Raw genomic sequence first — 24,844 nt, 5'->3', positions numbered from 1 at the left:
AGTTAGTGGCACTAGTGCCACCAGGGGAAAACCTTAGTCTGGATCCCTGCATGTATTGCATGTATGAGGCTAAGTGCATTTTGTTCCCCTACCATCCACCATATTGTATCTGCTATGTAAAGACTCCTCTGTATCCTTAGTGCACCGCGTTGGCCCAGGCAGCAGCCTGTTGTATGTACAAAGTTATGCAAGTTATTATTATTGGATCCCAGATAAAGGCTCCAGCCATAGGGTCATGGTGAAGATGTGTGTTAAGAGACTGAAGATGATTCAGATGAACCCCCAGACTAACCACAGATTAACATGTTTTTCTCTGAAGACAACAGAACAAAACAAAAGAAGCCTTTTAACATTTTGTATTGTATAAACACTGGGGGCTGGCTATTGCTGAGAGACAACCAAGCACACACTACCAGACTGTTCTTTTCTGATGAGTGGTGACCGTTCATACTGGAGATATCATTGATCATCGTTTTACTTGGAGACTGAATAATACTCAATTAATATCTATTAACGATGTCAAAACTGTGTCAGCACTTCACCAATATCCTTCAAGTAAAATACATTTGATTTCTGATTTTAAACCTTAATTGTAAAGAATGATCTCTAAAGTACTCGCTCTATGTAATGTGTCAGAGATGATGCAGAGAGAATGATCAATGTTTACTTTATTTAATCACATTTATATTTGACATTTATTAGCACAGAATACATCTTCAACATAAAAAGTGGAAAAACTAACATTTTACTGTATTTTTGTGAGCATTTAACCTATAACAAAAACAATTGATCTTTTAAATCAATGTATTCTTCAAAATAATTACTGAACAACTTGAATGATCATAATATACTTGCAGCTAAGCACAAGCTTACAACATGAAATATACATTTAGCATTTCTAAATCAAATCACATAGCATTTAGCATTTTTTTGTGTGCATTTCTAAAGAACTGGATGCAATAATCAACCGTTTGTTTTCTATCAATGCCCAATGGAAACATTTGCAGGCTATGTCTAGAATCAATTAATATACATTTCTATTTTGCACAGAAGCTTTGATGCCATGTCCAGTACCTCTGTTTCATTCTCACACTTGAACATTTTGTTTGGAATGTGTGGTAAGTGGTGGTAGTTTGGGTATTGAGTGGTCTTGGCGTCGACTCCCAGCTGTTTCAGTTTGCTCACAATGCTGGGTAGAGTGTCTAACTTGGGGCTGTAGCCAGACACCCGCTCAGCCAGGATGGAGATGGAACTGTTGCTGGAATGTTGTCCATGTCTTCTGTACTCGGCTGCTATGAGAGCCTTCTCCACGGCCTGATGTACCTTGAACAGAGTCCACTCTGTGGCCCTGCCTCCTGTGTCGTTGTGAGCAGCAGCTAGATCACACTGGGCCTGACTGAGCCAGCGCTGAGCCTCTGCTCGGTTGGGTTGTGGTACGTTTTCATGATATGTATAGAAGTTGTATCTGGTATTGTGGCCCCTTGTTCTGTAGAACCTCTCTCTCCCACACCGGTGGTGATGAGCTTCCTGGTTCCACTGTTCGTAGAAGTTTCGGAAATGTGTGTTCCATTGCGGGGATGATTGGTTCCCCGTCCTGCTGTTCTCAAGATCCTCAATTCTGTTTTGCAGATACTTGAATGCCTCTGTGGCAAGTTGTAGAAAGTCTAGGTTTTTGTCTGGGTGCCACCTCAGCCAGAGGCGCTTGATGGCCTTGTACCTCTCCTCTGCAGACAGAGTCCATATCTCTGCCAGACATTTCTCAATGTCCTTTTTGGCTTCTTCCAAAGACTGTGGCAAGGCCCTTGTTGTTGATGACCGTGGGACTGACTCTGCCAGTTGTACCAGTTCCATGCAAGTTGCTCCAGTGGAAGTGGAGGAAGGCTTCTTTTCCCGTTTAAATTGGTACAGATCAAGGGCACCAACTTCGATTACTTTATCTTTCCCCATCTGTATTTTGTATCTGTGGGCACTCTGTCCTGATTGACCTGTTGGTACATACAGCTGTTCCACTACAACTGCATAACACCAATGCTCCTCCTCTGCCGTCTTCTTATAGGCAACGTATTCCCCAGCTTCATAGTTGTTGAGGTAGCTCATGTCCAGGGCGTCGTGCCACTCTTCAGGAACAGAACTTCCTGGTTCTGGCGGTCCTTTCAGGGATTCTTTGGTATCGGTGCTGCCAGTATCGGCGCTGTAATGGATACCGCTCTGCTCCAGAGCCATCTTGACATCCTCCATGCTATCACACGAGAGAAGGTGTCCCAGAACTAGCAGGAGGTTTGAGCCGAGAATGTTTTTGAGAAGGACATTAATCTCATTAGTCAGTCTCATGATGACCTCACTCTTCACTTTGTGGGCCGTGTCGTTGTTGTGTTTCAGGTAGAAGGTGCAACCTTGCTGGCCCTTTTTGACATACAGCTGTGTGGCAGCAGTGGTGCCACTCAGTAGCTCCTTGCCAAGCCAAAGCACTGTTTCAAGGCTCTTGCAGCAGGTGATCTCAATGCTGCCAAAGACTTTCTCACACATGGTGGCAGCATCGCCTTGTGATACCTGGCCCTCTTTCTGCTGTCTAATGAGACAAACCAGACCATGCCTGAAGGGAGCGGAGGATAGATGTGCCTGAAACCATCCGCTGAACTCGCAGCCCTCCCCGTACTCACACAGTTGCATGTTGGATTCCACCACGTTCTCTACTGTAATCTGGGAGAGCATTTTGGGTCGTATCTCCAGGGGCAGCAACTGCAGCATTTTATGATGCTCATACATGTCGAACCCTAAATGACAGTTGCTCAGTTTCTCCAGGAGTTTCAATTTGTCTTTAAGAGCACCCTCCAATCTGCTAACCTGGAAGACTGTGTCATTGAAATACAGTGAGTCTGAAGGGTACAGTCTGCCATCTGTTGACGGTAGATACAAAGCCTTGGGAAGTTCTGAGGTCAACTGATTTTCTTTCAATTTCCTGATCAGACAAAATAGCTGCTCTACAGCACGCTTGACAGTTTCCTCCAGATTTGGTTGAAGGGTTTGCTTGTCGGTGGAATCTGCATGGATTTCTTGTAGCACGTTGCAGTACTGCTCTGCAGTAGGCTCGTCTTTGACGCCAATTTTCTTGAAGAATTCTGCATACCTAATATCCTTTGGAGGAATGCAATACAAATAGGGCCTAAACGTCACGTCATGAGGCAGTACTATAGTTGTTTGCATGGTCTTTACAAGTGCAGAATCTTCTTCCACCAGCACAAGAGGGAGGTCAGTCAACGGCTTGGGGTCAAACTCTATTGTTTGTAGATAGGTGTAAGATTTCCGGAACACTTCAGCTCGGGTTCCAACCAAGTCAGGTGTTTGGCATGGTGACTGACAGATGTTTCTGAGATTCTCTATCACACGTTCTGGAGGGGGCTGTTCAACAGCGCCTGCTTCTCTCATCATTGTTTTGTGCTTTTCAATAGACATTCTTAAGTGCAGTATTGGCATGGATGTCCAAATTAGGGATTTGTGGAGGAGATTTTCTCCAAACAAACAACCTCTGATTGAAACTAAAGTCCTATCCCCAGCAAATGACTGGTGGAAGCTGCACAACTTCTTTTGAATTTCCACAGGAAAAACAAACTTAATGTCAGAAATAATTTTGAGAAAGTTTGGTGCTAACTTTTTGACACCCCTTTCCAAAATAGTTTCCAACAATGTAGACGACTTTAGTTTCAGCTCTTGGAGGCTGGTAGTGACTTTGGCATCCAATTCAATTTCATGAGCAAACTGAATTATCTCCTCATCTGACACAGTGCACTTCATTTCAAGTTCTATGAGCAGTTTCCTTACTTGATCCTTATGAGATATGATTTCTCCATCTGGGAATCTTTTCCAGAACCTTTCTGGCACAAATCTCTCTTGTGGCAGCATGACTTTGTACAACTTCTCATTCTTATCAAAGAAGTAAGAGGCCATCTGCAGATTCCCATGGATGTTCCGAATGAATTTCACATTTTTCATTGTAGAGATGATTTTTTCATGGTACTGGTAGTTGGGTTTTAATTGTAGTGACAACAACAGCTGGACAGAGTGAATCATTTGGTTCTCAGTTAGCTTGTGTAGGAAAGGCAGAATAAACTGTACATAGTACTCCAAATCATTTAATATTTTAATGCTCAGGTTTCCTGACAAGCTCTCATTTTCAGAGTTACATTTGAGGAAGATGTTGTCATCTGCCATGTACAAATCTGGAAAGCTTTCCCTGAACTCTGTTTTGAGGATGAATACATTTTGTTGTCCATCAATCCGCTGCCGTCTACTCTGTATGGTTTCAAATAGTGGCAATGACTTGAACTTTCTCTGGTAGCCCTGTTTGTTTTTAGATGAGCACATCCCAGACTGCAGAAAATGTAATAGTTTATTCAACTCATCATCAGAAAGATGCCGAAACTCTGAATGTTCCAGCTGGTGGACTTGGTCTAACACAGCACTGCCGTCACTTGTCTTCAATAACTCAGGGAGTAGGTACTGCAGATGGTCCATATGTCCGAAGAATTTAATGTTTAGTTTCATGAGACCAAGTTTCAGGAGGATAGATGACATGTCTTCTTTTGATTCAACATGAATCACACTGGACATCTTCCTCATTGTTTGGAGAACATGTTTGTTGTTTAGTCTTGGGCACACAACTGGCAAAATAGGGCAGTCAGAGAACAACTCCTTTATGGCCCTGAGAGCCTGATTATCACCTCCACCCTTTGTAGCTGCTAATTTGACTTGATCATCAAAGAATTCCCACAGCTCTTTCAGCCATGAGTGCATTGTCTCGTCTGGTACATGTAGCCTGCAGTGTGGATCAGTTTCACAGTTTTGAAGGAGTTGCAGAAGTATAGGTTTAAAATACTTTGCTGCGACTGGAATTGTACATTTCTCAAGAAAGTTCCCATCTTCTAGAACCTTAACATGCTTATAGTTGGTTGTGTAATCAGCAAAATCCTCTTGATGTCCATGGAACATTCCGTCAAATGTTAACAGAAGCTTGGGAGACTCAGGGTCGAACACTCTAAGAATCTGATCTTGAGTGAGAAGGAGTGGAAGTCCACTGACTGATCTGGAACACTTTTTGTTAGCATCTATTTGAAGTCCACTGTCTGAACTGGAAGTTTTGTTGCTAACTACAACATCTTTGATACAGTATTCCAAGAGCTTGGAGCATCTCTTTTTGTCTCTGATCAAAGTCTGCCCAATGGGTAGAGGTAAACCCATTTCAGTTTGAGTTGGATCATTCAGTGGTTTCTTCCTCAGGTAGTTTCCCACCGTCAAAGGACTGACTCTTTCCACATCAACTCCAGCCATTTCAAAGCAGGTCCATATTTTTGTCATCTTTGTGGATGAAGGAACCAACTGCATTCCAATATCCTCCAAAATAGAAATGACAAGTTCGTTGTCCATGCTTGTCAAATGAGGTGTGTCAGTTGGTTCTGTCTTTCTTACACTTGACCAGTCAACAGTGTACTCCTTTAGGTTTGTCAGGTGTGTTATTGACTGGGGTTGGACTTGACGAGTTGATCTGCGAAGTACTGGAACAACACAGAGTTCTCTTTCATTGACTGACCTGTACACTTCATGAATCATTTCATGCCAATCTTGGCCAATGTCTTTGGTAATTGTGGGGAAGAAGCACAAGTAGGAGCTGTCCAGGACTGAATCAATAAGATGTATGGAATTGGATTTCGCTTTCTTTAGGTTGCAGATGTAATTCAGAAGGCCAGCGTACAGTGGGGCGATGATGTTCATTTTCAGAGACTCATTCCAATCAGTCTTCAAACTTTTCCCATCCTCTTTCCAGAGCGCCCGTCTGGAAGAATCTACCTGAAAGTGTCCGTTGACATGGACTGGAAGTCCAGTTTTACCAGGCAAGGGCAGGGAGCAGAACACTTGTCCAATGAAGTCATCCTGTTTAGGATGACAGCTTACACATGCTGCCAAAGCTGCCTGGGGAACTCTGCCAGTCTGTCCTTCCATATCAGTGTTTCCTTTAAAGGAGCCAAACTGCTCTGCAATGATCCACTGGCTTTGCCTTTTATCAGATGATGAAATCTTGACATTGTAAATGGCTTCATGTGGTGTTGTTGGTCCATTGGACAACAGGGATTGTTGTACGTGGTTTTGAAAAGAAACCCTTTCTGCAATGCTCTTCTCAGAAATACTTTTTTCAATCGAGAAAGTAATTCTGAGCTTTCCTGTGTTTGTGTTGATTTCATGGAACTGTATTTTCCTGATGTTCTTCAAGAAGAGAATCAATCCATCAGGGTCTTCACGGAGAGCTGAAGACAGTTCATCAATATCTCTGTCATTGACCTCATTGTTTGATATTTTTGAGGTTTTTGCCATGGCACACGTTCTGATAGGCAACCTAAACATCGTGCCATTTTCAAGAGAGAATTCCTTTGGGAGAAACGTATTGTAAACATCCATGAAGGTGTTCTTCAATTCCTTTTTCAGTGTGTACTTGCGGCCAGGTGATTCTCGTGATCCACCTTCAACATACTTCAGATTGGGATCAGATATGCAGAGCCATTTGTCACCGGTAAGGATCGAAGGACAGTCAGTCAGGTGGTAGACTGAGTTAAATCCAAGTCCATATTTTCCGGTTTTCCCTGGAATGTTGTGCTTTCCACCTTGTCCCAGCTGTTGAATGCCTCTCAGATCAGCATCAGAAAACACCTGGTTGTTGTACACACACAGTGCAGGGCCCTGCAGTGGATGCCATCTCTGTCCAAATGTTCTTTCCGTGCTGTGCTTTCTTTTGTCCCAAACAAAGTGAATTTCTGTGGCCTCTGCATCATCAGCATTTTGGATGAGCTCCTTCAGGATGTCCTTCTTTGCGGGATAAGCTGCAATTATATTTTTAATGCGGACGGTCAGTTCCTCATGTTGTCCGAACTCTTCGGCAAATGGTGAGAAGTTCTCTACTGAATGCTTTTGCAGTGTGTGGTGTCTTGTTGTGATCACCCCAAAATAAAGTGCAATGGGACGAGATATCTTTTTATGGCATAAAGTGACATCTTCTGACACTTCCATCCAGGGGCTGTCATTAAAATAGAGCTGGTTAGATGGCTGCAAAACACCACTTCCATCAGGTATGAGACAGTCATCTTGGTTTTCATCAGGTATGAGACCGTCATTTTGGTTTTCATCTTTGGCCTTGTATAATCCCCTTAGGATTATTATCAGGCAAATTTCTAGATCATTATTGGAAAGTGGGCTGATACCGTAGGCTTGGCTAAGTTTCTGCAGTACACAATGGAACTGTTCTGGTGTGAATTTCTTTTGAATGCCTAGACATTTCCAGAGCTCTTTGAATTTGGACAAGGCAGGTGGAAGCACATGAAGATACGGTTTAGCCTCAAATTTCTCATTTTTTGCCACAGATTTTACATCCACAAATCTGTCTTCAACCAGGATAAAGGGGAATGAGTGTGCCCCCTCAAAAATGGCTGTGGAGTCCTTCTCATCATGTAGCCATTCATTCAGAAATTTGTAACATTCATAGGCGATGTTGAAAAGCATCCGTTTGTCAAATGTTTCTGTGTGCTTGGATGCTTCCTGCAGCTGCTGAAGCACTGTCTCAAGTGAAGGGCTTTCACAAAGTCCCAGTATGCGTAGCACTGCATCATCACTGTGTATTTTCAGTTTTGAAGAGTCTACCACAGACTGTGTCATGTCAACTAGATGGCGACATCGGTCACTGTAAATGTCAGTAGGCTTTTGAAGCCTGACTGCTCCATCCTTCCCTGCTCTATCATCCTTACCTTCCCATGTATTCACTGGAGCACATGCTGGAATGAACTCTGTGTTTCTCAGAGTCTCCCAGTGAGGCGAGGCTTCATCCTGTAAGGAGTCCCTCATCAGCTCCAGGATGCACTGAAGATGCTTGTATGCTTTCCCTTTGTCTTTTTGCCAAATGCTGGCAATGGTCTCTGCTCTCTCTGTGATGTCCTCCAAAGGGAGCTGGTCACTCAGCATCCCCAGTTCAGACAGACGTTGAATCCTTTTAGGGGAACAGAAGTCATTTTTGGTCCCCCCAAGGAACCGTCCTTCCTCTTGCTCAAACAAGTGTGCTACTTTTCCAGGGGGATTCACAAGTTTTTTGATGAACTGGAGTTGTCCACCTTTCTTTGTAGGAATGCATGGGTAGCTCCTCAGTAGATTGTCAATGGCATCGTCATTCAGGTCAATAGCATGCAGCACAAGAGCGTTCCTACTCTTCTGGTCCATAGTGCTCAGGTTGTTAAATACCACTTCTTGGTAAAATGCTTCCCAATCAAATGTTCTCTGTTTTAGAATCTTATCAAAGCCGGTCTGTATGAAGCTCTGTCTCACCCACGATGGCAATGGGACAACATGATAAGATGTGTTTGGATTGCTTTGACAAACCTTCATTGCAAGCTCTCCTACAGCTTTGTTCTCTTGAATAGTTGGGTGCAGAAATCTGGCATTGCACATTGAGCACCAGTTGTCCCCATCACTGAAGAGCTCCAGAGCTTTGCCAGAGAAGTGCTGAGCGATGGCGAAGTAAAATTCATCAACCAGGGGTTTGAATGTCTTGCTCACATTCTCTCCATTGGGCCAAAAGGTGTAGTACTGGTAACGTTGAAGGTCTCCATTTTTTGACATATTTTTCAACACTAGTAGTGTAGTGACATATGCAGTTGTAACAGCATCCTGCAGGAGAGCTCTATTCCAGTCATATTTCACACCACTCTCCCACAGACCTCTCCGATTAGAGGTCACAGCAAAGGATCCATTCAGGTTCACCGGGAGCCCTGTGGCAACAGAGAGGGGGAGGAAGCTGAAAGCCTGGCCAACCAGTTTGGCCTCTCCCGGGACCCATTTCCCGGTCTGTGGTTCTTTGTTTAATGGTACAGCAACACCTCCTATTGGCAAGGAGAACACAGTTTGCTTGTTGTCTGTCTGGACCATTTGTAAAGAATTTTGTGTCCCAAAGCAATTGTACAGGAGCCAGAACTGGACATCAGATCCATCACAATGTTGTTGAGTTAGTTCAGCTATGTTGGCGCTATGGCAGTCAATTACCTCTTGGCATTTCGCATAATGCTTCGTCAGAGATTTCAGAGCATCATTCTGCATCGTTCCTGGAGGAGTGTCCTCCGGAATCTTGATTGTGCTCACAACCTTTCTGGTGGCAGTGAAGAGAGTCTCTATTTGGTCGTCTTGAGGAGGAGTGGAAGCATCGCTCGGGAGGCTTTGAAGAGATACCGTCTTGATGTTCTTCAGAAAGAGGAGATGAGTTTGTGAGTTGATCAGTTCCTGTTGAAATTTTACTATGTCATCTCTGTCATACACATTTCCGCTGATTTCTGACTTGACAGCCTCCTCTCGTGTCCGGAAAGGTAGTTTAATGAGCGTGCCCTGGTAGAATTTCTGAGTGCTCTCTTTTGAAAGATTGCAATCAAAAATTCGCTCATATGGTCTGAATTGTCCAGGAAACCTGTGCAGAAGCTGCTCCCGAGATAAGTCGAGTTTGATTCCAGCATTTGCTTTGTTTTGTATGTGCTTTTGCAGGTGTGTAACATTTGGGTCAAGTATCAGTAGCCCCTTGCCACTGAGGATTGAGGGAATATCAGTCACATGGTACACAGCATTAAATCCTAGCCCAAACTTCCCTATTTTTTCAACCTCATTTTCCTTTGAGGCAGATCCGAGTTTGACAATGTTTTTCCAGTCATCCTCACTGAAGAGCTCATTGTTGAAGGCCCAGAGACATGGTCCCTGACAGAGGGACATGCCTTGGTCTATGAGGCTGTCCACAGGGTCTTTGTGGTCCCTGAAATCCACCATGAATTTACAGGTGTTTGCTCCAGCATCTTCTGCATTCTGAATGAGCTCTTTGAAGATGTCATTCTCTTCGTCATACTCCTTCAGAATGTTCTTGATCCTCAGAGTTATGGGTTCTGACTGCCCACACTGCTCTATTCCAATTAACTCTGGACGCAGGATCCGGGTGCTGAGGAACGGGATGTTCAGCCACTCTGCCGTCGCCGGTGGAATCTCCACGTGGATGACATGAATCTCCTCCTGGTCGTGCTGTATATCCTCCAGACTGTTTCTGCTTATGTCACAAAACACTGTCTTGGACAACGGTTGCAGGGTAAATCTCTGACTCCCTGCCATGACTGGCACTGGGATATTGACCCTGACGGTCTTCTTCTCTCTCCACATCCAGTTCAGAATGGCTATTGACACTTTCAGCTCTGAGGGTTCGCCAAATGGTTGGGACCTTTCTTCAATGGTCTGTTTGATGTCATGAAGGATGTCCTCTATTTCTTTATCTGACAGTGATGTCTTCACTCCAAATTCTGTCAGCAAGGTGTTGTATGGAAGAAATTCATCTGTCACCCTCTCAATGTACGAGCTCAGATCCAAATCAGGTGGGTAGGCCAAGACTACATCATGAGGAAAAACAAAATGGTTGTGGATCCACAGCCAAGGTATGCATCTCTTGTTCGTCACTTCCCTGACCTCAGGAATGTGATCTTGCATGTATTTGTAAATGCTATGCAGCTTGGTTTTAAACTGCACATCTTTATCTGGATCTGTCATTGCCTGGGCCACAGCTGCCAGCGATGACATATTCTCCATAACCTTCTCAGCAGGAGGGAGACGTAACAAACCCAGTTTGCTGCTTACTTTCTGACTGAAGTCTCCAGTAAGAGGCATGACATGCCCTACAATGCCCTTGTACTCCGAATGTCGTATCTCCTCTGGCTTGTATAAACTTTTCCCCTTGTTCTTTTCTTTCGTGATGCAAGGATTCTCACAAGGGACCCACTGCAACTGTGAGAGGTGCTGCAGCTGCTGATGAGAGAACTGGGAGAGCAGGTCATTGTCATTCAATAGTCTTCGAAGTGCTTCTGCTTTTTTGAAAGCTCTTTGTGGGTGAACACGTGATTTCTCAATATGGGTGGCAATATGCAACACGTTGTCTGCTGAGACTTCCATTTCCTTTGTCTGCAATCCAATACGTGCTAAACTGTCAAGCATCTCTGGAGTCTGTGTGAACACAGCTGGAGGAAAAAAATCTCTTTCAAAAAGGACTTGGAAGGTTTTATTGTTTGGATCGAAAATGCTGGAGGTCTTCTTCAATTCTCCTTCATCTACTTCGATGAAGCTCAAATCCTTACATTTTCTGTACAAGGTCCCATTCTGTGAGAAGAGGATACTGCCATGCTGTAATATCCAGGTCATGATTCTCTCAGTCTCTTGTTTCTTGAAAGACTTCCTCTCAACTCCATCAATCAAATAAATGGCCGCCTGGGCGGTATCCAGGAGATCAACTTTGAGCAACAATAGGAGCCTGCGATCAGCCTCAGTTGCACACCGGACAATGGAATCCGGCATGGGGAGCTCTGTGGGGAGAGCTGGGGTGGAACTCAGAACCACTGCCTGCTTGGATTGGGCGGAAACGTATTCTCCGGCCATTGATTGGAAGAGAGGCATCTTTGAGAGCAGATCTCGCTCCTGGACTTTGAGAGAATTCAGAGTAGAGAGGTAGGCTTTGAGTTCCTCTTTCTCATGGTGAGGAGCAGACCTGATTCCAATGATGACCTGACTGGCAGCTAAGTTCATGAACACCTGTAGAATGTTCTGAGGCGATGGTGGTAGTATGTACGAGTCAAGATCTTGGTGCTTCAGGCATTCATCTCTGTTCACCACTGTTCCCCCAACCTTCTTTATCACTTTCTCGATTTTGTCTGGTAAGATGGTTTGCTTGCTTTTCCGAAAAATTATGGTTGGATTCTGTTGTAGTCTTGCAAGTATGACATAATGGCTATTATCGTGAAGAGGCTCGATGGGTATCAGAGGCATGCCTTCAAAACATCTCAGATCTCCCCAGTGAGTGTTGAGACATTGCCAGAACTCTCTGAGCCACCTCAAGGGTGGGTGATGGCCACTCCCTACCTCCCAGGTGACATGACCACCTGTCTGTTCCCAGTCCTTTGGGAGAGTCTTCTTTGCAAATGTAGCCACAATGTCAGCATCCACATTGAATACTTTGAATGTATCTACAATTACGGAGATATAGAAATAATAACCATGTAAAAAAACATGCAGGTATTTGCAATTCTACATGATATCCAAAACCTTTCATAATTTGTACAATATATTAACTTACTTGTTGCTGCTAGTTGCCTCAAATGGTGGATGCTAGTGGTGCTGAGATCATCCGGCAGAAACAGGGCTTTGCAACCTGGCAGCAGCACTCTGCATGATGAGAAGACTTACTTGTAAATTCTTAATGGAAGAAAAAGGCATGGATTATCCATATAAAAAATACTGCACTGTATATTTAGATTATTAAGAATTTACCTTGGAAATGAATCATTGTCAATGAGAGCGATGTCCTTCTCTTCATTTGTGAATGTCTTGAAAGTCCCATCGCTGAGAGGAAGCATCTTCAGACCCCTGAGGTTGTGGTAATTCTCATCGCTCAAGATGAACTGCAGCAGAGACCGTTTGTCATCGTTAGAGAGGTTGGACACAGTAACTCTGCGGAGAACGTCCCTTACAAGAGCTGGAGTCACCCATTTCAGAGTGTCAGGTTCTGGGAAGGCCAGCTGGACAGCTCTGGAGACATGATATGGGAAGGTGACAAGCTTTTCTCCTCCTGCAATCAAGGTCCTGGTCACAGCAGCCATAATTTCAGACACCTTGGTGTTATTGGATGGACACACAGCCTCGGCGGGAGAAACAAACTGTCTTTCGTCTTCAGCTAGAGAGAAGACAGCGGTGTTCTGTCTAAATAGACGTTGTAGAATGTCCTCAGCAATCCCATGCCATTTGTGTTTGGTCTGACTGAGGTCTGGCCAGATGTTGTACACAGCTGAGACGGGGAGTGTGGAGGTCTTGGCTAGGTTGGTGGCATCCTGCAGCATCAGGAGGTATGTGTGAGGGAGGACCTCCTTCACCAGCAGCTCGTTCCACATCGCAGCTTCATCATACTTCTGGTCTTCCTCCTGCCACTTGATGTGTCTTCTGTTGTCAGTGAGGCCGAAGCAGGCGTTCACATGGACCGGGAGTCCAGTCTTGTTGGAGTCGTTGTTTGGAAGGGGCAGGAAGCAGCTCAGTCTTCCCTCAATCAGGACACTCTCCTGGCCACACGGAAACGCTATGTCAACATGAGGGTGGAAACTTAGCTTCTTGGCAAGTGAATCTAGCTCCGGTACATTTCCGTCTTTCATGCAACATGTTGTCACAAGCCACTTGGTCTTTGTCTGCTTCTTGTCGTTGGAGGTACAGGTGATGGTTTTGAAGCAGGTTGAGCCCTTGATGTTTGACTCACTCCTGGACTTCAGACCTGGATAAGCTGTGGGACTGGAGGAGGTCACTGAGAGCCGGGTGTTGACGGATCCATTTGTGTTGATGTGCTGCAAAGAGACTGATGACACGTTCCTCAAGAACAGAGGGCTTATGTCTGCATCTGCAATGAAGCTGTCGAAAAGCTTAACTACTTTGTGGTAGTCATAGAGGTTATCTGAGATCTCTGAGGCCTCACTGCGCAGAGGAAACCTAAAGAGGGTCCCTTTAAAGTGCTGCTCCTCCTGGATGATGTCCGTCCATCTCTGTCCACTGACTAGTTTGACGACATCTCTGAACGGTTGGAACTGATCCTGCAGATTCAGGAGAATTTTCTTGTCTTCCTCGTCCTCCAGAGACCACCGGAAGCCTCCATCCTCCTCAAACAGCTTGTCCTGGGCGTCCAGGAAGCCCAGGTACTTGGAACTGAATATGGATGGCACATCTAGAAATGATCAGATGACTGAGTGTGAATGAAATGCTGTAATCTTCCTGTGTATTATATAGATTTCCACACTATGAGGTTGGAATAATACTATGAAATTGTGAAAATTATGATAATTCCCTTTAAGTGTAAGAGCTGTTTGAAAAGACCTCCTGAATTTTCAGCCTATTTTTCTGGGATGGAGTTTTGGCCTGCCTGGTGACATCACCAGTGGTAAATTAGTTAATAGACCAATAAGAAAGAGTTCTAAAACTCTCTGCCAATAACAACTAGTTTTACGTTTTCCCCTCCCCACTCAGACAGTCCTTAGAAAATTCTTCCTTGAGAAATTGCTCTATGCTAAGAAGCTATTTTTGTTTCTTTTTGACCATTTTAATTGAAAACAGTCACAGTGAGTTACTTAATTGTTACCCAGAAATGATTTGATATTGAGATAAAAACATCTGCATTTGACATTTTATGAAAAGCTGGCTATAAAGGACAATTTAAACTTAGCAATGGGCGGTATGGCGATATTTCCGGTATACCGGTATAGATCCATGCGCTGTGATATGGATTTTAGCATATCAACCACACCTTGTGATATACAGTAGCTATTGCATGCTCATTGTTTGATTCTTTGTTGTGATAATAATACTTTGGTGTTCACCTGTTATGTGATAGACAGAGTTGAATCCGATCCCAAACCTGCCAACTTTGTTTGGGTCTTTGCGTTTGATGCTCCGGCCTGTGGTTGTGATTCCCTCCCAGTCCTCTGCTGTAAACTCTGCATTGTTGAAGGCATACAGCGCAGGACCTGCTCACAGACACAACAACAGTCAGTTATTAATTCACATTAGGACCTGATGACAGACACGACAACAGTCAGATATTCATACACATTAGGACTTGCTGACAGACACGACAACAGTCAGTTATTCATACAGCACAGGACCTGCCCACAGAGACAACAACAGTCAGTTCATTCAGTAGTTTGTCCCTCTTTTCAAAAATCTAAAGTGGCGGGGCACCACCATCCCAGATTGAAAAGTACTGGGGCAAATGCCAGGTTTACCCATTACATTGTTGGGAGCATATAGAGTGTGGTACTATATTTTTTTTGCTAATGCCAGCTTGCCACACATTTGCTGCCGGCCCTGCGTGAGCCAGAGAGAGAATGTTTCCTGATGCTCAGACAATGTTTCCTGAGGCTCAGAGCATCATTCCAGCATGATGATTAAGATTCTAATCAGAGCCCTATACTACGAATGAGGTTTGACGAGTTAGCGAGGTAACTTTGGTCCACTCTGAGTTCAACTCGGGATAACCAGTGACACGAAAGTGGCTCAACTTTTAGCCAGGTACATTTCTATGGCAAAAAATCATTCAGAACTAACCTGCTCCAGGGCAGGCTAACTAAGGGCTAACTCCATTTATCCTGAATGAAGGACCATTGAAATAACATTCCCGCCCTCTCGCAAAGATTGTGTCATCATCCCCTTCATTTGAGGAAGATGACTGATGAAATATTTGTATGTTTTTTTGTGTTAAAAAATAATGTTAAAATACCTATCACATTTAGTAATGACAGAATGCATTTGAAACTTCAGCACAGTAATACTTTTGTATTAATTAATAACACTATTTTATCGATAGGAGTGGGAAAAAAGGTGCTTGTGCATTGATAAGCACACCAAAGCACACAAAAGACAGCATTAACAATACGTAATAAAAGAAAGACGGCACTTCTAACAGCCTATTTCACACCATAGCCTGCTGAATCTTCAAGATAAAACATTTTTCATTTTGATTTCGGCACAAATGAAAAAGTGGCACTGACTCGCCCATGGATTGATGTTTCAGCATTGTCTCAATGTAGAGTTCGGCGTTCGACTAGCCACGTGCGACATGAACGAGCAGTTACTGCCCAGGCTCGAGTAAGCGGCGGGTGCACAATCAATATCCACCTTCATAACATGGATGAAGCCTGAGCTGGAATGTGAAGCTAACTGAAGCTGGCTAGCTTTATAAAACCCTGAGTAGATCTAGCTTGCATTGTAGTATACACCTCAGTTCTGCACCGGACATTAATCTGGGCATGTTACCCTGCTGTTTATCTGATGTTGTGGTAGAAAGCCCTTTCTACATTTGCTGCCTAGCAGTCAACATAACATGCAATGAGACCAAGGCAGCCAGCCTCAGACAATAGCTTATCCTGTATTTTATTCATTTCTGATGTGTTTATTAGTGTGGGGTTGTTGTAGTGTAATGTTGATGTAAAATGGAAAATTTCATAAATCACTGTCAAAGATCAAATTCAGCATGTTGGCTGTGTCTAATCAAGAGTGAGCCCTTGTGACATAAGGTTGAATTTCAAACTTAAGTTATTTATTTTGGGTCGTTCCATATGATTTCAATCACTTTCTGACTGCACTCCTTGTGATTTTAACGAAACCTTCCATACATACAGTGCATTCGGAAAGAATGCAGACCCCTTACCCTTTTCCACATTTTGTTACGTTACAGCCTTATTCTAAAATGGATTTTAAAAAAATATATATTCCTCATCAATCTACACACAATACCCTAAATGACAAAGTGAAAACAGGATTTTATAAATGTTTGCAAATTTATTAAAAATAAAAAACAGAAATACTCAGGATCTCAGACTGGGGCGAAGGTTCACCTTCCAACAGGACAACGACCCTAAGCACACAGCCAAGACAACACAGGAGTGGCTTCGTGACAAGTCTCTGAATGTCCTTGAGTGGCCCAGCCAGAGCCCGGACTTCAACCCGATCGATGATCTCTGGAGAGACCTGAAAATAGCTGTGCAGCGACGCTCCCCATTCAACCTGACAGAGCTTGAAAGGATCTGCAGAGAAGAATGGGAGAAACTCCCCAAATACAGGTGTGCCAAGCTTGTAGCGTCATACCCAAGAAGACTTGAGGCTGTAATCGCTGCCAAAGGTGCTTCAACAAAGTCCTGAGTGGCGCAGTGGTCTAAGGCACTGCATCGCAGTGCTAGCTGTGCCACTAGAGATCCTGGTTCGAATCCAGGCTCTGTCGCAGCTGGCCGCGACCGGGAGACTCATGGGCAGCGCACAATTGGCCTAGCGTTGTCCAGGGTAGGGGAGGGAATGGCCGGCAGGGATGTCGCTCAGTTGATAGAGCATGGCGTTTGCAACATCACGGGGGACCAGTATGAAAAAAATATATATATATATATATATATGTATTCACTAACTGTAAGTCGCTCTGGATAAGAGCGTCTGCAAAATGTAAATGTACTGAGTAAAGGGTCCGAAAACTTATGTAAATGTGATATTTACATTTTTTCCTTTGTAATACATTTGCAAAAATGTATAAAAACCTGTTTTTGCTTTGTCATTATGGGGTATTGTGTGTAGATTGTTGAGGAAAAAAACAAATGTAATCCATTTTAGAATAAGGCTGTAACGCAACAAAATGTGGAAAAAGTCAAGGGGTCTGAATACCTTCCGAATGCACTGTATTTTCCCACGGTAGAATTGGTCAGAAAGTGACTTTTTGGACCTGAATGGCAAAACATTCAGGAGATTGAGGTGCTCAAAGTTGACCCATTTTGTAAACCACACCCTACCATGATGTCTTCATCACTGAAAAAGATAAACTGTTAAGTTTGATATACAGTACCAGTAAAAAATGTGGACACACCTACTCATTCAAGAGTTTTTCTTTATTTTTACTATTTTCTACATTGTAGAATAATAGTGAAGACATCAAAACTATGAAATAACACCTTTGGAAGTGTTAAACTAATCAAAATATATTTTAGATTTTAGATTCTTCAAAGTAACCACCCTTTGCCTTGATGACAGCTTTGCACACTCTTGGCATTCTCTCAACCAGCTTCACCTGGAATGCTTTTCCGACAGTCTTGAAGGAGTTCCTACATATGCTGAGCACTTGTTGGCTGCTTTTCCTTCACTCTGCGGTCCAACTCATCCCAAACAATCTCAATTGGGTTGAGGTTGGGTGATTGTAGAGGCCAGGTCATCTGATGCAGCACTCCATCACTCTCCTTCTTGGTAAAATAGCCCTTACACAGCCTGGGAGTGTGTTTTGGGTCATTGTCCTGTTGAAAAACAAATGATAGTCCCACTAAGTATAAACCAGATGGGATAGCGTATCGCTGCAGAATGCTGTGGTAGCTATGCTGGTTAAGTGTGCCTTGAATTCTAAATAACACACTGACAGTATCACCAGCAAAGCATCCCCACACCGTCACACCTCCTCCTCCATGCTTCACAGTGGGACCCACACACGCGGAGATCATCCGTTCACCTACTCTGCGTCTCACAAAGACAGCGGTTGGAACCAAAGATCTCAAATTTGGACTCATCAGACCAAAGGACAGATTTCCACCGGTCTAATGTCCATTGCTCGTGTTTCTTGGCCCAAGCAAATCTCTTCTTCTTATCGGTGTCCTATAGTAGTGGTTTCTTTGCAGCAATTTGACCATGAAGGCCTGATTCACAGTCTCCTCTGAACAGTTGATGTTGAGATGTGTCTGTTTCTTGAACTCTGTGAAGCATTTATTTGGCCTGCAATCTGAGGTGCAGTTAACTCTAACTTCTCCTCTGCAGCACTTGCAACTCTGGGTCTTCCTTTCCTGTGACGCTCCTCATGAGAGCCAGTTTCATCATAGCGCTCTATGGTTTTTGCGACTGCACTTGAAGAAACGTTCATTTCCGGATTTACTGACCTTCATGTCTTAAAGTAATGATGGACTGTCATTTCTCTTTGCTTATTTGAGCTGTTCTTGCCATAATAATGACTTGGTCTTTTACTAAATAGGGCTATCTTCTGTATACCACCCCTACCTTGTCACAACACAACTGATTGGCTCAAACGCATTAAGAAGGAAAGAAATTCCACAAATTAGCTGGTTGAGAGAATGCCAAGTGTGTGCAAAGCTGTCATCAAGGCAAAGGGTGGCTACTTTGAAGAATCTCAAATATAAAATATATTTTGATTTATTTAACACTTTTCTGCTTACTACATGATTGCATATGTGTTATTTCATAGTTTTGATGTCTTCACTATTATTCTACAATGTAGAAAATAGTAAAAATAAAGAAAAAAAAGCTGGAATGAGTAGGTGTGTCCAAACTTTTGACTGGTACGGTAATTTGAAAGCTTACAAACAGGGTTGTCAAACTGTTTCATGATCTATTAAGAAAACATTTTTTTATTAAAATAATTCATTTTTAAAACTTTAACGTCAATTATCTAAAAACTCGTAAACTCAGATTTTTTTCATGTTCATATCCACTGAGTATATAAAACATTAAGAACACCTGCTCTTTCCAAGACATAGACTGAACAGCTATGATCCCTTATTGATGTCACTCGTTAAATCCACCTCAATCAGTGTAGATGAAGGGGAAATTCTTGTTTCACTTGCAAGCCGTGTCGCCCTGGCACAAGATAGTCTCCCTGCTTCTTGGAGATTGTTGTCACCTGCCACAACCCTCCTCCACTCTCCTGGTTGGTAGTTGCCATAAGGGAGGGGCGTGTCAGCAAAAGCGGGAGGCAAGTATCTTGTGTTCGGCTCATGAGCTTAATCCGTGGAGGATAAGTAGTTGTGGAGGGCCACACATGCCTTCACAATATCCTTTGCCTTTTCAGGGGTACACTCGATTGGACGACCAAGAATCCTCATCCTTGCAGCCATGATGCCGAATGCATTCTCTATGACTCTCCGACAACGAGAGTGGCGGTAGTTGTAGGTACGCTCAGGTTCATTGCGATGGACACCTGTGAATGAGTGGTAACAAGAGACTATATTGTATGTCAGATATAAATATAGCCTATTTGGTCAACCAAAACAAACACCATACCATTTTCTAGGAACCATATTCCAAAAGCCTTGATAAAATGACATGTCTCATATAGAGGTGTATAAATGTATACAGTAACAAGGGAAATTAGACACAGATAAAGTTACATTGATTCCAACTTTCTATTATCAACATACCTCGATAAGGCCGCATGAGGTTCTCATGTAGGGGGAAAGCTGCATCTCCCAGGAAAACATGAGGACTTGGCATTGTGGTACCTGGCAGGACAGCTGGCGGTTGAAAATTGAGGGTCTTCTGCAGCAGTTTGGACCCAAAATAACTCTTGAAACACTCCACCATCGCTCTCTCTGCCATATACCCCTACATCAGTGGAGGCTGATGGGAGGAGCTATAGGAGGACGAGCTCATTGTAATGGCTGGTATGGAATTAATGGAATGGAGTCAAACATGTGGTTTCTATTTGTTTGAAGGGGTTGATGTCGTTCCATTTATTCCATTCCAGGCATTACAATGAGCCCGTCCTCCTATAGCTCCTCCCACCAGCCTCCGCTGCCCTACATCCACCATTGTGAACCTGTAGCGGGCATCACACACTGCCATCAAGATAATGGAGTGGGTACCTTTGTAGTTGAAGTAGTCGCTGCTGGCTCTGGCGGGGGCCCTGATCTGGACATGCTTTCCATCAATCGATCCAACACAGTTGGGATAATTCTAGAGTCCCCAAAAGTCTTGGGCAATTGTGGTCCACTGATTCCCTGTAGGAAAGGCTACAAAGTCGTCGTTCAGGGCAAGCCAAAGGGCTTTGCAGACCTCCGATACGATACTGCACACAGTAGATGAACCCATTATGTAGCTGCTCGCCACAGCCTGCTGTGAACTTCCAGAAGTAAGAACCCGTAGCGTTACATACAGTCTTTCAGCAACATCAAATGGGGAGCGTTCTATTTATATGACTGAAATGACACCCACCCTGTATTCAAGAGTATGCTGTGTCTCAACCGAAGACAGGCACAACACAAACACTTCAAATGATGTTAAATAGGGTCCAAGCTACAACATTTGTGAAAATTAGAAAAATCTTAGTTTACGCGTTTTTAGATATTTGACGTTAAAGCTTAATAAAATTACATTTTTTAAATAAAAAACTATTTTTCAAGAAATTGTAGAATAGTTTGACAACCCTGTTTGTAAGCTTTCAAACGATATCAAACTCTTACCTTTATCTTTTTCAGTGATGAAGACTGCCCAGTGACACGAGACTACCAGACAAGCTAAATTACTTCTATGCTCGCTTCGAGGCAAGTAACACTGAAACATGCATGAGAGCATCAGCTGTTCTGGACGACTGTGTGATCACACTCTCCGTAGCCGATGTGAGTAAGACCTTTAAACAGGTCAACATTCACAAGGCCGCAGGGCCAGACGGATTACCAGGACGTGTACTCCGAGCATGCGCTGACCAACTGGCAAGTGTCTTCACTGACATTTTCAACCTCTCCCTGTCTGGGTCTGTAATACCAACATGTTTCAAGCAGACCACCATAGTCCCTGTGCCCAAGAACACTAAGGTAACCTGCCTAAATGACTACCGACCCGTAGCACTCACGTCTGTAGCCATGAAGTGCTTTGAAAGGCTGGTCATGGCTCACATCAACACCATTATCCCAGAAAACCTAGACCCACTCCAATTTGCATACCACCCCAACAGATCCACAGATGATGCAATCTCTATTGCGCTCCACACTGCCCTTTCACACCTGGACAAAAGGAACACCTACGTGAGAATGCTATTCATTGACTACAGCTCAGCGTTCAACACCATAGTGCCCTCAAAGCTCATCACTAAGCTAAGGACCCTGGGACTAAACACCTCCCTCTGCAACTTCCTGATGGGCTGCCCCCAGGTGGTAAGGGTAGGTAACAACACATCCGCCACGCTGAACCTCAACACGGGGGCCCCTCAGGGGTGCGTGCTCAGTCCCCTCCTGTACTCCCTGTTCACTCATGACTGCATGGCCAGGCACGACTCCAACACCATCATTAAGTTTGCCGATGACACACAGTGGTAGGCCTGATCACCGACAATGACGAGACAGCCTATAGGGAGGAGGTCAGAGACCTGGCCGTGTGGTGCAAGGAAAACAATCTCTCCCTCAAGTGATCAAGACAAAGGAGATGATTGTGGACTACAGGAAAAAGAAGAGGACCAAGCACGCCCCCATTCTCATCGACGGGGCTGTAGTGGAACAGGTTGAGAGCTTCAAGTTCCTTGGTGTCCACATCACCATCAAACTAACATGGTCCAAGCACACCAAGACAGTTGTGAAGAGGGCACGACATAACCTATTCCCCCTAAGGAGACTGAAAAGATTTGGCATGGGTCCTCAGATCCTCAAAAGGTTCTACAGATGCACTATCGAGAGCATCCTGACTGGTTGCATCACTGCCTGGTATGGCAACTGCTCGGCCTCCGACCGCAAGGCACTACAGAGGGTAGTGCGTACGGCCCAGTACATCACTGGGGCCAAGCTTCCTGCCATCCAGGACCTCTATACCAGGCGGTGTCAGAGGAAGGCCCTAAGAACTGTCAAAGACTCCAGCCACCCTAGTCATAGACTGTTCCCTCTGCTACTGCACGGCAAGTGGTACCGGAGCGCCAAGTCTAGGTCCAAGAGGCTTCTAAACAGCTTCTACCCCCAAGCCATAAGACTCCTGAACATCTAATCAAATGGCTACCCAGACTATTTGCGTTACCCTCCCCCCCCCCCTCTTTTACGCTGCTGCTACTCACTGTTTATTATCTATGCATAGTCACTTTAATAACTCTACCTACATGTACATATTACCTCAATTACCCCGACTAACCGGTGCCCCCGCACATTGACTCGGTACCGGTACCCCCTGTAAATATAGCCTCGCTATTGTTATTTTTACTGCTGCTCTTTAATTATTTGTTACTTTTATTTTGTATTATTTTATATTGTTTTTTTTTGTGTGATTTTTTTTGCATTCTTTCTTAAAACTGCATTGTTGGTTAAGGGCTTGTAAGTAAGCACTTCACTGTAAGGTCTACACCTGTTGTATTCGGCGTATGTGACAAATAAAATGTGATTTGATTTGATTTGACATGGATGTCTCATGGTAGGGTGGGGTAGGCAAAACAGGTCAACTTTGAGCGCCTCTATCTACTGAATGTTTTGGCATTCAGGTCCAAACGGTCACTTTCTGACCACTTCCACCATGCGCAAACATGTATAAAAGGTTTCGTTCAAATCAAAATGGGTGCAGATATGGAATGACCCTCTTCAATCTTCCACAAATATGAAACAACCCTACCTTGGTACTTTCCCAGGCCATCAGTCTTGAGGCTCTGGCTGCCGTAGCATCTCTCATCATGGAGGAACACCACCTTCGACGCCCCGGCATCATCAGCATTCTGGATAAGCTCCTGGTCACAGCACAGATAGGGATAGGGACGTTTACATAGGTGCCTTTAACTAATGTTTGGATAGTACATTGGGCTATGGCGAACTTATACAATACAAGATGTTCACACTACTTCTTTAAATGTAGTGGCTTTAATGACATTTACGTTAAGTGTACAGAGTGAACAGATGACTACATGATTGATTTATTATCAAACTCACCTTCAATATCTGTCCACCATCAGGGTACCTCCGCAGGATGTCCTTCAGGTAATCAATGAAAGGGGGCGCTGTTGCAGCAAATGAATGTCTAAACAACAATAAGAAGTGAAGTGAAGAAGTTGGATAGTTTAGTCAAAGACAGTACAGTATGAATATAGGCTAAAGCTGCTTCTCCAATAGAAATCCCAGATCACACTTGTAGGCGATGTCATGGCGACGTTGACTAGCTAAACTCATAAACTCATGCGTAGAAACACGTCATTGGGCCTAACGGTCGTCTCGCGCAGAACTGCGCATGTGCAGGCCGTCAAATCAAAGGGACTCCTTCGATATAAAGTTGTTTTTGACGAAAATTAAAATGTGTCAGTTGGTCACTTACACAAGGTTGGAGTAATAACATCTTCATCTACTTAAGACATTGGCTCAAATCTAGGTTGTGCCTTTAGATTTAAAAAAAATTAACAACTAAGGAAGAATTGACTTCTCAAACCCCAAACCCTGGCCTGGTCAGTTTGGTCTGTTTCGCAAGCGTTCCCAGAAGTCTCGCAATGTTGCACCTCTGGGTTTAGAAACTCTGTGGTTTAGTTTTCACAATATGGTTGGAAATGAAACCTCATTCTTCTCAATCTATACCTTCTATCTACTAAAAGCATGAAGAAATTATGTTTAAATTCTGTAAATCTGCTAAATATAACTGACATTTGGTTCCATTTTTATAGCTTTATATAGAAACAGGAAATTATCTCAATAGTTAATCCCACGATGTATAGTGTTAACAAGGTAAAGCCACAGCATGTATAGTGTTAACCAAGTAAAGCATGTAGCGTTAACATGGTCAAGCATGTATAGTGTTAGCAAGGTAAAGCATCGTGCAGCTATAGGAGAACACACACGTTCCAAGCAACTAGTTAAAGCGTTCAACTGGTTAAAAAGTGTTTCACCGGTTAAAATGTTCTACTGGTTAGAATGTTCAACTGGTTAAAATGATCTCCTCACCGTGTTTTCCTCTTACTCGAACTCATCCTTCCACATTGGTAGGATTCTACAAGAACCAATTAATTTGTTATAATTATGGTTATATGGCTTGATGACAAACATAACTGTACTAATCAGACTGCAAACAAATGTCCCTATAGTTTAGAAATATAGTATTCAAGGATCAAGTAGGCCTAGCCTAGTATTAATAATAACTTATAATAATAATCATGATAAGACTTTTGTTGTATTTAAGATACATAAATTGATCAATTTACCTCAATCATTTCTTTGCGATCATGGAGTGCGATGGAGTAATCTGAAGCCACATATGTCATCAGATTCTTAGTAGACTAATGGTTTTATGTCATGTCTGCAGTCCCTCTACTGACTCTTCATTGTTCTAGTGTTTCAGTTTACCTACATTTCCTCCTCAGGGGTGAAATGAAACTTATAGCCTATTTTATCTTGTTCTGCCCTGCCAGCATCGGAATAACAAAGTTGTTTCCTGCTTTGCCATGTATGAAACGAAACTTTCATTAGGGCATGACTCATCTTCATCTTCTTCCTCTTCCTCTTTACGTTTTTATTAGCGCGTGATT

General features: G+C 43.5%; 1 protein-coding gene across 1 annotated transcript; it reads right to left on the bottom strand.

The window, feature by feature from the left end:
• Positions 1–699: 699 nt before the first annotated feature.
• LOC121573667 (sacsin) lies at positions 700–24,844 on the bottom strand. Its single transcript, XM_041885817.2, has 8 exons — positions 24,521–24,844; positions 24,264–24,309; positions 23,268–23,355; positions 22,957–23,068; positions 14,445–14,591; positions 12,364–13,795; positions 12,170–12,258; positions 700–12,059 (listed from the first exon to the last, which is right to left on the bottom strand). The coding sequence occupies exons 2-8, from the start codon at positions 24,287–24,289 to the stop codon at positions 1,021–1,023; spliced, it is 12,933 nt and encodes a 4,310-aa protein (XP_041741751.1). The 5' UTR covers positions 24,290–24,309; positions 24,521–24,844; the 3' UTR covers positions 700–1,020.

The sequence above is a fragment of the Coregonus clupeaformis genome, chromosome 9, assembly GCF_020615455.1.
Source record: "Coregonus clupeaformis isolate EN_2021a chromosome 9, ASM2061545v1, whole genome shotgun sequence".
Taxonomy (NCBI): Eukaryota; Metazoa; Chordata; class Actinopteri; order Salmoniformes; family Salmonidae; genus Coregonus; species Coregonus clupeaformis.
Note: the sequence above shows the minus strand (reverse complement) of the source record. Positions and strands in the feature narration are given on the sequence as shown.